Raw genomic sequence first — 15026 nt, forward strand, 5'->3', positions numbered from 1 at the left:
CACTTTTCCGACTCAATCGTCAATAACCGTGGTATAGTTCTGACTGGAACACTCTTTTTCCAATTCTGAAGTTGGCAGGGGTAAAATACAGGTAGCGAAGGGCTATTTACAATTTGTACAGAAACCAGATGGCAGTTATAAGAGTTGAGGGACATGAAAGGGAAGCAATGGTTGGGAAGGGAGTGAGACAGGGTTGTCGCCTATCCCCGATGTTATTCAATCTGTATATTGAGCAAGCAGTAAAGGAGACAACAGAAAAATTCGGAGAAGGTATTAAAATCGGTGGAGAAGAAATAAAAACTTTGAGGTTCGCCGATGACATTGTAATTCTGTCAGAGACAGCAAAGGACTTGGAAGCTCAGTTGAACGCAATGGACAGTGTCTTGAAAGGAGGATATAAGATGAACATCAACAAAAGCAAAACGAGGATAATGGAATGTAGTCGAATTAAGTCGGGTGATGCTGATGGAATTAGATTAGGAAATGAGACTCTTAAAATAGTAAAGGAGTTTTGCTATTTGGGGAGCAAAATAACTGATGATGATCGAAGTAGAGAGGATATAAAATGTAGACTGGCAATGGCAAGGAAAGCGTTTCTGAAGAAGAGAAATTTGTTAACATCGAGTATAGATGTCAGGAAGTCGTTTCTGAAAGTATTTGTATGGAGAGTAGCCATGTATGGAAGTGAAACATTTACGATAAATAGTTTGGACAAGAAGAGAATAGAAGCTTTCGAAATGTGGCGCTTCAGAACAATGCTGAAGATTAGATGGGTAGATCACATAAGTAATGAAGAGGTACTGAACAGAATTGGAGAAGAAAGAAATTTGTGGCACAACTTGACTAGAAGAAGGGATCGGTTGCTAGGACATGTTCTGAGGCATCAAGGGATCACCAATTTAGTATTGGAGGGCAGCGTGGAGGATAAAAATCGTAGAGGGAGACCAAGAGATGAATACACTAAGCAGATTCAGAGGGATGTAGGCTGCAGGACGTACTGGGAGATGGAGCAGCTTGCACAGGATAGAGTAGCATGGAGAGCTGCATTAAATCAGTCTCAGGACTGAAAACCACAACAACAACAACAGTTCAACGATGCGCGACCCGTGTGAAAACTGTTTCTTGAGCTGACCAGAAATTATTCGGTGCCTATGTCTGCTATGTAAGATAAATGCTTGAATACAAGGGGGGGGAAAATCAGCTTGTCGACATCATTTTAAATCACTCTATTATAAGATAGTGAAGACCATGGAATCTGTCCTGAGAGACTTCTCGACGACAAGCCTGAATAAAACTTTCTCGGTTCTCAAGCCTTCTCATTTCCAGCTTTCGACACATTTCTCCCACATTGTCGTCAGAGACAGCTGTCGTAAATTCAAAATGATACTGCTTGAAAATCGAGAAGATTTCGTTTCAAGACCGGAGTTTCAGACACTCAGTCGACATCCCTGAACAGCATCAGCAGGATACTTGTGAACAGAATTCGCGGTCACTCTGCATAAGACGCAGTGTTGAGGCATGCTGCGCTTCGAAATACGCGCCCCTTCCTCCAGCGAGTACTTCGGCTGTGCTCCGATTGGTGGGGACAGTATCGCGCCGCGACCTTGCTCTGCTGTGAAGCATTCAGCAGCGTGTTGTCTGGCAGTTGGCGCCAGAGGTGAGTGCACGCAACGCTCTTGTCTACTCCACCTGCCGCTGCTTCCTGCCGTCTCAGCTGTCAGTTCGCAGTGTTTGGCTGTACAAAATTTCTTTTGTGACTTGCGTTTATTAGAGAAACCGAAGGTACGCCGATTTTCTGGCAAAAGGGGCCTCGTTTAGAACCATAACATAATTCAGCTTAGAGTCGGTTATCACTAACTGCCTAAGTGAATATCCTTGGATGAAAACTTGCATATACCACGTTTTAGCATCTGTCTTAATCATCACTTTATATGATCTTTTCTTGGATTTCAAATGAAATTTCTCTTTTAAACGCGGAACGCCAATTCCTAAACCATTACTTTTATTAAATAGGTGTTACAAGATAGTGGGTGCGAAAACGACTAGCTTCCACATTGACTCAGGCTATTCAGAGACCCTTACGCTTTAAACCAGTAGCAAATCTTGTTTTGGTTCCACCAACAGCTCCGAAATTAAATTATTCAAGTAATTTAAAGTGGTATCCTGTCTTTTTCTATTTTGTTTAGTGTCAGGAGTGGTAGATTCCTTGATGAGTTGGAGTCTTCAATCATTTACTCTCCACATACTTCGAAATCCAGGTTCTGATTCACGCAAATTTATAAAAAAAAATACAAAAAGTGTTATCGATAAAACGCGCATACAGCATGTAGTCCAAATGGCCATCAACAGAGAGTAAAGAGCTACAAGTCAATTAGCTTTACACATTACACAAGAACTGTTCAACACTGAGGGGCGCGCTTATATTTCAGTTCTGTAGTTTGTCAGAGTAACGGCAAATACGAAGTTCATGGAAAGGTAAACATGCATTAATAAGATAAATAACAATGGATGCCTGTTAGAACCCGGTAATAGTTAACGGAAGCTGATCCAACTGGAAACAATCCTGGCATTGGGTTCCTACAGTCTTTGAACACTGATGTGTACCGGTAACAACATTGTTCAGTGAACGTGTTCGGAAGCCTGTTGCTCCAGTTCAGTTTTTCAACGAACCCTAGGGCAGATTTATGCTGGCGAACTAACAGCAAAATTTACCACCTGACGGCAGAGTACATACGCCGGAATCGGCTGCAACAAATAAATAAAATCTAAGTGTAACCGGCACCGGACATTCACAACTCACAACCTGGGCATTCTAATGGGTTTATTGTAAAGCTTTGTAGTGTGATTGAGTACCCATCGTTGTGTATGTATTCCAATCCTGTTACTTAATTTCCTCCTTCCCCTTTTGTCAATGTCCTCATCCCCCCCCCCCCCTCTCTCTCCGACCATCTCATCCTCTTTCCTTTCTCTGTCCACTTTCTCCCCGCCTTTCTCTCTGTAAAATACCTCCTTCCCCTACCTGGGTCCATCTCTTTTGGATACTATCTGCGAAATTTGTTGCCAAGAGCGTTAGTAATAAAGACGTAATAAATTAAAACGTCACGTATGATGCGGCATTTTTTCTGCGTCCGTGTTTATGACGTCATAGCTCCTGAACTACATGTCATACAATGATACAACGTTACAGGTACAGTCAGTAGCATATGTGGATACTATATGCAAAATGTGTTACGAACACCATTAGTAGCAAACAATGTAATGAATTTAAACATCATGCGCATTGTGGCAGGTTTCCACGCATCTCAGTGTTGGTAACGTCATGTCTCCTGCATTACGATAGGCAGGTAGTTCTTGTCTACGCAGCGATTGTTGTTTGAGACTGCGAGATACGAATGTATGTATGGATACAAAAGTTCATCGCAGTGAGTAGGATACGATTCTGCTACTATTATTGATACGAACTATATTGCTTCCTCACAGGTCTCAGAAGAAGCAGATCAGACTAGTGGAACCAGTCGGTGACGTCATTACGTTTGCATTAATTTACATGTATCCACCACATTAACAGGGAACCGTTGTCCTAAATAATAAAGCAGGTAATTTCATACACAACATAAATTCGAAGTGCATTTTGGTTTGGAGAATTGAGACGTTGTTCTAAAAAGCCTTCAGCTTTTTCGTTTACATTTTTACTTATTTATTTCCACCGTTTTACAAAAGATTCGGCCATTTGGCATACTAGAGCGATTAATTTAACAAATCTTTAACTCGTGTATCAGTCTAACAATACTGTGAAACACATTTGAGTAATTAATATTCCAAGAAATTGCACATACCTTAGACTGATCTACAGAAAACTCATATAAAAAGATCGTATTATTACATAGTATGATTCACGTGTTTGTCCGTAGCCTTGGAACAGCTTACACAATTTCCTCATTTAAAATTTGTTTACATTCTCATTACTTCCGTTATTGCCTCCTTGAACTTCTAGGTCCAGTCCGCGTTGCTGTGATGCCTTAGTGAAGTAGCACAAAACTGAATGTGGGAACGATGGTTTGTAGCTGGCACTGAACGCTCAACATTTAAATCACCGCCCGGGCTTTGGAATCCTAAATTGTAAGATGCCGTCAGTGCTGAGGTCATGAGAGGAGCAGCACAAGCATGGACTGAAGTTATAGGGGAAAGAATCGTGCTGGTCTTCACACGTACCTTGCAAATCACTGTAAAGTGCGTTGCAGTGGTAACAGTACAATACATGTCCTACATTACTATTTCACTCCGTTCGAGTCATGGATGGACCTCGTAAGAGGGATTACTTATAGCCTTCCGTGTGAACTGTTGCCAGTGTAATTTGTTCTTCATACTTCCGCCCCTCCAACTCTTTTTCCACGTACACTTCTCCCGTGTTAGCTTTCGTTACTCGCTGTTGTACGTACTGCACATAAATGCTGCACTCTGCAGCTTGGTTCCCCGAGCGGCCGCTACTAACTGATCCTGAACAGAAATCTTACAGCTGTGGCACCTCTGGCGCCCGTCTCTGCTTGGCGCTCCAAGCGACCCCTTGCGTCGCTTGTGCTTCAAACTGGCCCTGCGTGGAAGAAACACGGAAGGGGCAGAGGTTTATTCAAAAATAACTATTAAACTCAATGCTTGAAATCATTCAAATAGGTTTTTAAGATTTTAGGTATCTTTCTGAGTGTGCTGCTTACTGAGACTTTTCATCATCTGTTACATCCTCATTATCCAAACGAATCCTCACCAGCATTCGTGTTACTACATCTTCCATTTGCATTCTTCTTCCTTATACTAGGCGCTTCAGCTAGTCAAGTGTTTTGCAAGCAGTATTTTGTGTACAGGAACAATTTTTCATTTGGATGTCAGGGAATGGAAGCCTGCTATTTGCTTGACCTAGAAAGAGTCTACATAATCATGCCACATCACAAATCTTCGTGAGTAAGATCCATGAATTTGCATTGCATGACTGACAACTGTAACTCATTAATGTTGTAATTGTCCTAAAATAATAGCCGTTCCTTTTCTGTCGACCATTTGCTTCTGTGACGCTTCTACACCTACACTGCGCAAGCCGCCACATGGTGTGAGGCGGAGGATACTTTATGTACCGGTGTCACTTATCCCATTTCCTGTTCCAGCTGCGTACAGTTCATGGGAAGAATGATTGCTGGTAAGAGTCCGTGTGGACTCGAATCCCTGTAATTTCATCTTGGTCTTTTAGCAAGATATACGTAGTAGGTAACAATATATTGGACTCTAGAAATGTACTCTCTCGGAACGTTAACAGAATGTCATACCGTGATGAAGAAAGCCCCTCTTGCAGCGTCTGCCACTGAATTTGGCTGAGCATCTCCATAACGCATTCGAGCTTATTAAATGGAGTTGTAACGAAACGTTCTGCTCTACTTTGGATCTTCTCTATTTCCTCTGTCAGTCCTATGTAGTACGGATCCCATACTGACGAGCAATATTGAAGTGTCCAGAATGAGATTTTTCACTCTGCAGCGGAATGTGCGCTGTTATGAAACTTCCTGGCAGATTAAAACTGTGTGCCTGACCGAGACTCGAACTCGGCAACTTTGCCTTTCGCGGGCAAGTGCTCTACCAACTGAGCTACCCAAGCACGACTCACGCCCCGTCCTCACAGCTTTACTTCTGCCAGTACCTCGTCTCCTACCTTCCAAAGTTTACAGAAGCTCTCCTGCGAACCTTACAGAACTAGCACTCCTGAAAGAAAGGATATTGCGGAGACATGGCTTGCCACAGCCTGGGGGATGTTCCCAGAATGAGATTTTCACTCTACAGCCTAGTGTGCGCTGATATGAAACTTCTTCGCAGGAGAGCTTCTGTAAAGTTTGGAAGGTAGGAGACGAGGTACTGGCAGAAGTAAAGCTGTGAGGACGGGGCGTGAGTCGTGCTTGGGTAGCTCAGTTGGTAGAGCACTTGCCCGCGAAAGGCAAAGGTCCCGAGTTAGAGTCTCGGTCTGGCACACAGTTTTAATCTGCCAGGAAGTTTAATATTGAAGTGTGTTGTAAGCCACCTCCTTTGTTGATAGATAACATATCCTGAGGATTCTTCAACTAATCTGTCTGGCACCTGCCTTACTCGCGATTACTTTTATACGGGCCTTCCACTTCAGACCGCTCCATGCGCATGCTCCTAGATGTGTCACGGAAGTAACTGCTTCTAGTGATCATTATGCAATTTTGTGATCACACAATAAAGGGCCTTTCTGTCTTTGTATTCGCAATAAGTTACATTTATGTTGATGATCAATTATCACTGCCGGCACCAAACGTAGATCCTCTGCAGGTCCTCCTTCATTTCGTTAGGTTTCTGTGTTGCGACTTCTCTATATATAACAGCATCACACGTAAAAAACCCCATGGGGCTTTCGACGGTATCTACTGGGTCACATGTATGTATTGCGAAAAGTAATAGTCGTACAAAAGCCCCCCGGGGGAAGGCCGATGTCACTTTTGTGTATAAAGACTCCTCTCCGTTCAGGGTGACATGCTGTATTCTGTTTGCTAGCAACTCTTCAGTCCAGTCACGCAGTTGGTCTGATATTCCACACGCTCATTTGGCGTCAGTGTGGAGATGTATCGATCGCCTTCCGGAAGTCAAGGAACACGGAATCTTTCCGAGGGCCTGTGTGTAATGCTTCTGAGTCTCGTGGACGAACGGAGCTAGCTTTGTTCCACACGATCGGTGTTTTCAGAACCCATGATGTTCTTCAGGAACATTATAATACGAGAGCATTAAACATGTTCCAAAATTCTACGACAGAGGTCAAAGACACAGACCTATAGTTTTGTGCGTCTGTTCGATGACGTTCTTAAAAAAAAGATTGACCTATTTCTTTCCAATAATTAGGAATGCTTTGCTCAGCTAGAGACTTTTTGTCGTTCGTGCAACGTTTTAGAGGAAGAACTGTAGTGTCATCTTCCTCTGTGAAACAGTTTTGGAGAAGGACTTTTAGTATTTCTGCCTTTTCTGTGTCATTCCCTGTTTTAGTGTCTGTACAGCTTCGATCTATTTACTGTTTCAACACAACACCGGAACTTCCTAGGATTTTCTGTCAAGTTGGTAGATAGTTAGATTCGTTGAACGCTACATGCATAACCCTCCTTACGCTAATGTTGGCTTAGTTACACTTGTTTCTGTGGAAAACTTTGGCTACGTTTAAATTTGCAGTGAAGCACTCTTTGCTTTCTTGGCAGGTTCCTAACACGGTTGTCAAACCACGGTGGGTCTTTTCCGCATTTCTCAATCCTGTTCGGCACATACTTGTCTGAAGCGTGTTGTACGATGCTCTATTCATTGATGCTCAACATTGTCAGCGCTGGACATGAAATTTCAGGTAATCTAAATCTGTTTCTTGTCGCTCTTCCTAACAGGAAGATATTCCTGGCTCTTTGTATTCCTATTTACAGCGGTGTTCAGTGATGCTGTATCGGACTTATGATCACTGATTCTCTGATCTAAACTGAGTCGAAAAGTTCGGGTATGTTTGTCACCAGAAGGTCTAAATGGTATCTTCACGAATTACTTCTCTGATTAACCGCTCAAGGTAATTTTCGGATAAGACACAGGGAACAACTTCACATGATTCGGTCCTTACTACCCGTCCTAATCACTTGAGTTCCTAGTCTATAGCTGGTAAGTTAAAATCTCCACCTAAAACTATAACATGACCAGGAAATTTACGTGGAATATTCTCCAACAGTTTATTTAGCGCGTCACTACTTCTGCTTAGGCAGAGAACAATGGATGTTCTTGTTGGACCCATTTTGAACACTTACCTTCACCCAAGTTATTTCACATTGAGTCTGTACTAATCTCACCAGATATTATGGTATTATTTATTGCTATGAAGACGCCTCCACCACCAACGTAGAAACTAGCTTTTGCAATAAACATTCCAGTCGGAGTTGAGAATTTCATTGCTATGACATACGGATTAAGCCACCTTTCTGAACCTAGTACTGTGACGGCATTGTTGCCGTTTGAAAGCGATGGTAGTTCCGATCATGCAGTTAAATAATACTGTATTAGCATTTTCTTCCTCCGATGTTTATGATAATGCTACTCTCTGGATTCAGAAGGCCTCTTATCGGGCCTGTGGATGATGGTGATGTTTGTTTTCTGGGACGCTCAACGCGCGGTCATCAGTGCCCGTACAAAGTCTCAGTTTTTTCATAGTCCAATTTTATTATACAGTCCAGTTTAGCTACTGTCACGAATGATAATGATGATTTTTGTGGCGGCGTTCGTAGCGACAAGCAATTCGCTGTAGAAACGGCCTACGAAGTCACCGCCACACTTTTAATAGCGGGCCGACCGGTCCGCTGGAACAGTGAACAGAAAGATGAAAACCCAAACACTCTGATTAAATAAAAGTCGGTACTTATCTTTATTAACGAAGATACAGTAACACAGTAGGGAACTCCGTGTCTACAGAAATCTGTCTAGTTCGAGTCGGAGCGGCTAGGTCAGCGTCGGCTGACGACGAACAACAACTCTGCTGCGATGAACACACAACTGACTAGCAAGTACACAATTCGGTGGCGAGTATACAACTGAGCGGCGAATACAGAACTGTCCTAGCGCTCGCGACTCCAGCGCTTAAGAACCCAGAAGCCAGCGGTGGCGCGCGCAGACTTGCGGCGATTTCCTGTCTCGCTGGCGCTGCTTGTGCGGACGGCGTCCGGACTTTGATGCTGCCAACCTTTTGGCAGCGGGCTCGGGTGGCATTACTGGCTAGGATATAACACTCCTCCCCCCCAAATCGCCGCACCGTCGTTGAATAATGACGTGGCGAGCGTCGACGGCGGGGGAGGGGTCTGGCCGCAGGCGTAGCAGAAGAGACCGGCGCGGAGACTGTTGTCGGTGGCAGTCCCCGGTCCGCACCCCAGCATTGGCTGCGCGGGGCCTCGGGAAACACCGACTGAAAACCGAGGTCAGGGTGCACGCCTGTGACCACGGGCGCAGCTTCTGGTACTGGACGCGACGGGGCGTCGGGACCCACGAAGAGAGGCAGCGTCTCCCGACGCTGCGTCGACGGCTGCTGAGTGGGCGCCGGACAAGGCGCCGCGGTGTCAGACTCCTTGGGGGTGCCCAAGGAAAGCGGCTGCAGGACAGGCTGCACAGCCACCGCTTGGGAAGGCGGCCCGGCTGAGGGGTCGACGTCCATCAGCTCCGAAGGCGGTGGCGACTGAAGAGGGACCGCAGGCGCCGGAGCGACCACCTGGGGCGCTCCCGGATGAAGCTGCGCGAGAGGATCAACGGGACGGGCTGTCGGCGTGGTAGCGGCGACGGCTGCTGCTGCTGCCCTGGGGGCGGCAGCGAAGTCGGAAGGCGCGGCTGGAACCCGCCGCGGACCAAATCTGTTGACAAAGAACGAGCGGCAGAATCCGGGCGGCCAGCGCGGCGCAACTGGTTCTGATGCCTCCTGTGCACCACAGTAGCACCTTGAACAGTATAAAAACCGCGACCTTGGACACTTATCACGGTACCACGTTCCCAACGACGGCGACCGTGATAAACTCTGAAAAAAACGGCGTCGTTGCGCTGAAAACGCGTGCGATGCTCAGAAGCGGCGGGTCGATCCGGGGGGTGCAACAACCGTAGTAGGGTGCGATGACGACGGCCGTGGAGAAGCTCCGCAGGCGAAGGGCCGTCGCGTGGCGTGGTCCGGTACGACGACAGGAACGTGATGAGGGCCTGCTGACGAGAGTGCGTAGCACGAAGGCGGTCCATATGATCCTTGAATGTGCGTACAAAACGTTCCGCTGCACCATTCGATTGAGGGTGGAACGGAGGAGTAAGAACATGGCGAATGCCATTGGCAGAACAAAAACTTTCAAATTCAGCAGAGGTAAATTGTGGACCATTGTCAGACACTAAAACTTCTGGAAGACCCTCAATACAAAAAATTGAAGTCAACGCCTGTATAGTTTGTGCAGACGTTGTAGACTGCATGGGCACAACAAACGGGAAATTACTAAATGCATCTATCACGATGAGCCAACGAGAATGCCAATATGGACCAGCGAAATCAATATGTACTCGCTGCCAGGGACCGGCAGGGCATGCCCACTCAAAATAGCGTTGAGGCGGAGCAGCTTGGTGTTCGGCACACGTCGAACAATCTGTAGACATCTGCGTAATCTGCTTATCAATGCCGATCCATGTACAATGACGGCGGGCAAGCTGCTTGGTGCGGACCACTCCCCAATGACCTTGATGCAACAAGTCGAGGACCTTGGAGTGGAGCACTTGGGGAACCACTACACGAAGCTGGTCATTCTCGGTGCGTAACAGCAAAACTCCGTGCGAAACAGACAACAGATGACGTTGCGGATAATAGCGACGAACCACAGGATCCGATATGTCCTTTGCCTTGGACGGCCAACCACGTTGAACAAAACGTAATAGTAAACTCAGATGAGGATCCGTAGCTGTCTCACGTGCCACCTGACGATAATCAATCGGAAAATCCCGGAGGGATTGATGCTCATCGGCGTCAATCTGATGGCAAGAGTCTTCAGAGGAATCGAAGACATCATCCGCAGCAATCGGCAATCTAGAAAGCGCGTCAGCGTTTGCATGCTGAGCTGTAGGGCGATACAGTATCTCATACTGGTATTGTGATAACAAAAGAGCCCAACGTTGTAGTCTCTGAGCTGTCCGCTGAGGAACTGGTTTAGACGGATGAAACAGTGACGTCAGGGGCTTGTGACCTGTTGCTAAATAGAATGGTCTACCATAGAGGTAGTGTTGGAATTTTGTGACACCGAACACAATAGCCAACGCTTCCTTGTCCAATTGGCTATAATTACACTGAGCTTTGTTTAGCAATTTAGATGCGAACGCAATAGGACGTTCGGTGTTACCGACTCGGTGAGACAACACAGCACCGAGGCCGAAAGAAGAGGCATCACAAGCTAATACCAGAGGCTTGTTAGGGTCGTAATGGACCAGACAGCGATCATTCAATAAAGCCTCTTTAAGCTGCTGAAAGGCTGATTGGCAATCAGCTGACCACACAAACGGAACATTCTTACGGCGGAGACGATGCAACGGTGCAGCAATCTGTGATGCATTAGGTATAAACCTAATATAATACGTCAATTTGCCAAGAACTGCTTGCAATTCATGCAGATTGCGAGGGGCGGGCAAATCACGAATAGCTGCTAAATGTGACTGGGAGGGATGAATGCCTTGAGCATTAATAACATGTCCCAGATACTCCATCTCCGTAAGGAAAAATGAACATTTATCGATGTTGCAACGTAGGCCTGCCTGAGACAACACTTTAAACAAACACTCCAAATTACGGAAATGTTCAGCAGGCGTCCGACCGGACACAACAATATCGTCTAAATAGTTGCAACACGATGGCACATTAGCCAGAAGTTGTGACAAAAAACTGAAAAACAGCTGGAGCTGACGCACAACCAAAAGGCAAACGCAGAAAACGGAACAACCCCAACGACGTGTTTATGACAAAATACTGTTGTGATTGCTCGTCGAGGGGCAATTGCAAATATGTTTCACGGAGATCAATTTTGGAAAAGAAACGAGCTTCCCCTAACTTATCCATCAGCTCGTCCGGTCGAGGCAAAGGAAAAGAATCAATGACAGTCTGAGGATTAACTGTCGACTTAAAATCAGCACACAAACGTAACTTGCCAGACGGTTTCTTTATAATAACTAAGGGAGAAGCCCACTGGCTCGCTGAAACGGGTTGAATAACACCGTTGTTTTGCCAACGACGAAGTTCATCTTCTACAGGTGCCCGGAAGGCGTGAGGCACTGGACGAGCACGACAAAATCAAGGCTGAGCATTATCTTTTAACGTAATATGAACGGCAAAGTTCGCAGCACAACCTAGTTCGTCTTTAAATATGTCACTGTATCGTTTACACAAATCGGTTATGCTGTCTTGAGGAACAACAACAGAATTAATTTGCAACACATTGTCTTGGATAGACAGGCCAAACAAGTCAAAACAGTCTAATCCGAAAATGTTTACACTGTCTGTAGCGCGGAGCACTGTGAATGAAACTGTTTTTGTATTGCCACGGAATGTGGCTGGCACGCTACATACACCTAACACAGGAATTTGTTCTCCACTATAAGTAGCCAAAGAATGTTTTGCCGCTGAAAGTTTAGGGCGGCCGATAGCCGCATACGTAGCACTATTTATGAGAGTCACAGACGCACCAGTGTCTAATTGAAAATTGAAGGTCTTATCCTGGATGCGTAGCTTCACAAATAGTTTATTACACTGTCTCTGGATCGGTGCAGTGGAGGCGGAAGACACAAAATCAGCGCGTGTAGCGCGTGTTCGCTGCTTACGACAACTCGTGGGTTGGGCGGGTGGAACAACAACTCCCGCTTCACTTGCAGTCTGTACATTACGTTTTACAGCGTTTGAATTACGCTTGGGTCGCATAGCAGAGGGCTGGGTGGGTGGCTTATTGCGAACAAGTTTATTACCCACACGAACCGTGGAAGAGTCTTTAAACGCGACCTTCTGGGCGGGCTGGCTTTGAAGAACATGAATATCCATGGGCTGGGCAGCACTAGAATTGTTCTTGCGTTTACGCAAACAAACAGTCTGGATGTGTCCTTTCCTTTGACAAAAGTGACAAACCGCGTTTCTCAACGGGCAACGTTCACGAGGATGAGCAAGAACACACTTAGGGCAAGACTTAACTCTATCATTTTGCACACGCGGCTGACGAATGTGTTTAACATGACGCGGCCGGCTAGTGTTTACAGTCTGACTCTGCCGGTGGGGCCGCGGGCGTGACATAACTTGCTTAGCACAGGCAATTTGAGAAATACATGGCTGATCTAACTCACACTCAGCATAGTCAAAAGTATCTTGGGCTTCAACGATGTTCATCACAGTCTCTAATGACGGGTCAGGCAACTTTAAGATAGCAGCACGAATACGATAATCTGCAATGTTTTGAGTAATAGCGTCTCGTAACATGACATCACTGTAGGAAGCTCCACACACACAATTAAATCGGCACTGACGGGTGAGGCCCCGTACATCTGTTAACCACTGTTTATTAGACTGATGTGGCAGTTTCCTTAATCTGAAGAACTTGAATCTGGCTGCTGCCACATGAACTCGCGACTCGAAATACTCAGCAAGCTTGTTAACAACAACGTCATAGTCTAAAGCTTCTGGCTTGGATTCCGGGAACAACTTACGAAGTAGTCGATAGACTTCCACGCCTGCAGTGGAAATTAAATAAAGCTGCCGCTCAGTACCTGTGATTTTGTAGACTGTCATGTGCGCCTGCAACTGCGCGAAATATTCTCGCCATTCTTCTCGTGATGCATCAAAAGCACGTGCTTGTTCCTTTTGTGTTGGAGGATTAGCCGCTTGTTTGGCGATTGCTTCCACCAGACTTTGTATTTGCTGACTCTGTAACAAGATCAACTGTTGTAAGTCGGCAGACATAGTGAACACAAATTAAACCAGCCCCCAAAATTTTATCGCTATAATTAGTATAACCAGAAACAAGTTGAACCAGCCCTGCACACGAGTTCGGCAGTCCTCGTCGCGTTTTGTGGCGGCGTTCGTAGCGACAAGCAATTCGCTGTAGAAACGGCTTACGAAGTCACCGCCACACTTTTAATAGCGGGCCGACAGGTCCGCTGGAACAGTGAACAGAAAGATGAAAACCCAAACACTCTGATTAAATAAAAGTCGGTACTTATCTTTATTAACGAAGATACAGTAACACAGTAGGGAACTCCGTGTCTACAGAAATCTGTCTAGTTCGAGTCGGAGCGGCTAGGTCAGAGTCGGCTGACGACAAACAACAACTCTGCTGCGATGAACACACAACTGACTAGCAAGTACACAATTCGGTGGCGAGTATACAACTGAGCGCCGAATACAGAACTGTCCTAGCGCTCTTTTTTTTTTTTTTTTTTTTTTTTCGTTATTGTGATTTTAACACCTTATACAAAGGCGGGCTGGCAGCAGCACAATACGCCGCTCTTCAGCATTGAGTGTTACAACAAGTAGTACATAAAGGTGGCACAGAGTAGACAGTAAAAACGGTGGGCAAAAAAAATGTAGACACTAAAAATCGAAAAAACATGTAGCCGTTCACGCTGGACGAGAAACATCACTAACACTGGGCGACACGATGCACAGAACAGGGATGATGGCGACGGCACGTGAACGGTGGGGGCGTGACGGCGAACAACACTACACACAAACGAAGGCACACACACGAAACACTGACGGCGATGATCTCCGGCGCGCGAATGTTCACTGAGCGTGTACGAGTCCGGGGACCTGCCAAGAGAGGAGGTGGAGGAGGAGGAATGGGAAGGGGAATGGGAGAGGGGGGAGCAGAGATGCCATGGGCAAAGGAGAGAGGGGGAGGGAGGAAGGGGGAGGGGAAGCCCGGTGGAGAGGGGAGGAGGGAGGGGGGAAAGGAAAGAGGAGGGAAGGGTAGGGAGGGAGGGAGGGTGCCTAATGGAGAGGACACAGGAGGTGGGGGGAAGGATCAAAGTTGATAAGAGGGGTAGATGGAGGGGACGAGGACATCATCAGGGAGGGGGAGCTGGCGGAAGCCACCTTGGGAGAGGGTAAGGAGGGTGGAGAGATGGAGACCGGGTGGGACGTGGGAATACAGGCACGGCAGCGGGCGGGGGTGGGAGAGGATCGGGGACACGAGCGGGTGAGGAGGATCAAGTTTACGGGAGGTGTACAGGATCCGTATCCTTTCAAGGAAAAGGAGGAGGTGGGGGAAGGGGATGAGATCATACAGGATCCGCGTGGGGGAGGGGAGACGGATGCGATAGGCAAGGCGGAGAGCATGGCGTTCAAGGATTTGGAGGGATTTATAGAAGGTAGGGCGGGCGGAGATCCAGGCTGGATGGGCGTAACAAAGGATAGGGCGGATGAGGGATTTATAGGTGTGGAGGATTGTGGAGGGGTCCAGACCCCACGTGCGGCCGGA

At 46.5% G+C, this 15026-nt stretch overlaps 1 protein-coding gene across 1 annotated transcript in view; it reads left to right on the forward strand.

The window, feature by feature from the left end:
* Nucleotides 1–7354: 7354 nt before the first annotated feature.
* Nucleotides 7355–15026, forward strand: part of LOC124592273 (esterase FE4-like) — a 169196-nt gene continuing 161524 nt past the window's right edge. The window contains exon 1 of the mRNA XM_047131821.1: nucleotides 7355–7381. Within this exon, the coding sequence (XP_046987777.1) occupies nucleotides 7370–7381 (12 nt within the window). The 5' untranslated portion in view covers nucleotides 7355–7369. The remainder of the gene's footprint in view (nucleotides 7382–15026) is intronic.

Source organism: Schistocerca americana, chromosome 2 (assembly GCF_021461395.2).
Source record: "Schistocerca americana isolate TAMUIC-IGC-003095 chromosome 2, iqSchAmer2.1, whole genome shotgun sequence".
In the NCBI taxonomy this organism is placed as follows: domain Eukaryota; kingdom Metazoa; phylum Arthropoda; class Insecta; order Orthoptera; family Acrididae; genus Schistocerca; species Schistocerca americana.